The sequence below is a fragment of the Echinops telfairi genome, unplaced genomic scaffold, assembly GCF_000313985.2.
Source record: "Echinops telfairi isolate 266 unplaced genomic scaffold, ASM31398v2 ScPeMD7_7412;HRSCAF=8450, whole genome shotgun sequence".
Lineage (NCBI taxonomy): Eukaryota > Metazoa > Chordata > Mammalia > Afrosoricida > Tenrecidae > Echinops > Echinops telfairi.
In genome coordinates this window covers 9,989,825-9,990,832 of record NW_022111312.1, presented here as the reverse complement: position 1 = coordinate 9,990,832, position 1,008 = coordinate 9,989,825, and the positions used below count along the sequence as shown (strand labels likewise).

Sequence of the window (1,008 nt, the reverse complement as noted above, 5' to 3'; positions counted from 1 at the left end):
ACTTCACTAGTGTCCTGGTCTTGTACCTTAACAATTTGTGTTCCGGCTTCTGGCAAAATGAAATGTCCAAAGTCCCCATTCCCATTCCTAATTACCTTCCTAAAAACTAAGCACTGGTAACAATTTCTTTAAAATTTGTGTGTGTGTGTGTGTGCAAAACAAAACAAACCTTGGCATAGGCCAAAATATGCTTGAGATTCTATTACCCCTAAAGAATTGATAATACCAGACACCGTGTTCTGACTTTTGCTTATTAATTAAATCTCGGTACTCTTTCCATACCAGCATATTTGATGTAGTAATATAGCACTAACCAAGTCATTCAATGACCTCGAATCCTACTGGTTAGCATCGATAATCAGCCAAAGCATATTAGTATTAATTAAAATTCTTTTTCTTTTTTTTAAGAATTAGGAAGTAGCTGGGGAGAGGGTCTTGACGTGGTCTGGAGACACCTTTCTGAGGATAGGAGTAGAGAGTTGTAAGTTAAGGAGCCATCCAGGGTGACATTTTGTGGTCAACTGGCCAAGGAGATGGGACCAGCAGGTGCCACGTTCCTAGCGCGGAAACGTACTTGGCAAGCGGAAGCGGTAAGTAGGCCAGTTGCTGGGAAGTTGAGCGAGAGGTGCAGTGCGTCCTAAGGGTAGGCGGGGCGCTCAGGTAGAGCTTTAGTCCAGCCTACACCCGGAGAGAGTGACATGCAAAGTGCAGAAGAGGAAGAGTGAAGCCACGTACGCACCGGATGGCCGTGGGTAAGTTCCTCTACGTCACTAAGACTCTCCCTCTAAAATGGGGACACAGATGCGCCACAGTCCGGGGCTTCGGGGGCCAGGGCCGCGAGTTTACCTGTCCTCCAGTACCGACTCCATGGGCTCCACGCCGTTCGTGTCCACTTCGTGGAGCCGGTCGGCAAAGGCGATGGCTTTCTCCAGCCGCGCCACAGCCTCGCGGCTGCCAAAATCCACCAGCGCCAGGCGCTCCAGGTGTTCGATCACCTCGGCCGTGATC

General features: G+C 49.2%; 1 protein-coding gene across 1 annotated transcript in view; it reads right to left on the bottom strand.

Annotated features, from left to right (window-relative positions):
- The window catches only part of GATC (glutamyl-tRNA amidotransferase subunit C), a 16,955-nt gene that overhangs the window by 5,764 nt on the left and 10,183 nt on the right, over positions 1 to 1,008 (bottom strand). The window contains exon 4 of the mRNA XM_045296709.1: positions 847 to 1,007. Coding sequence (XP_045152644.1) covers positions 847 to 1,007 — 161 coding nt within the window. The remainder of the gene's footprint in view (positions 1 to 846; position 1,008) is intronic.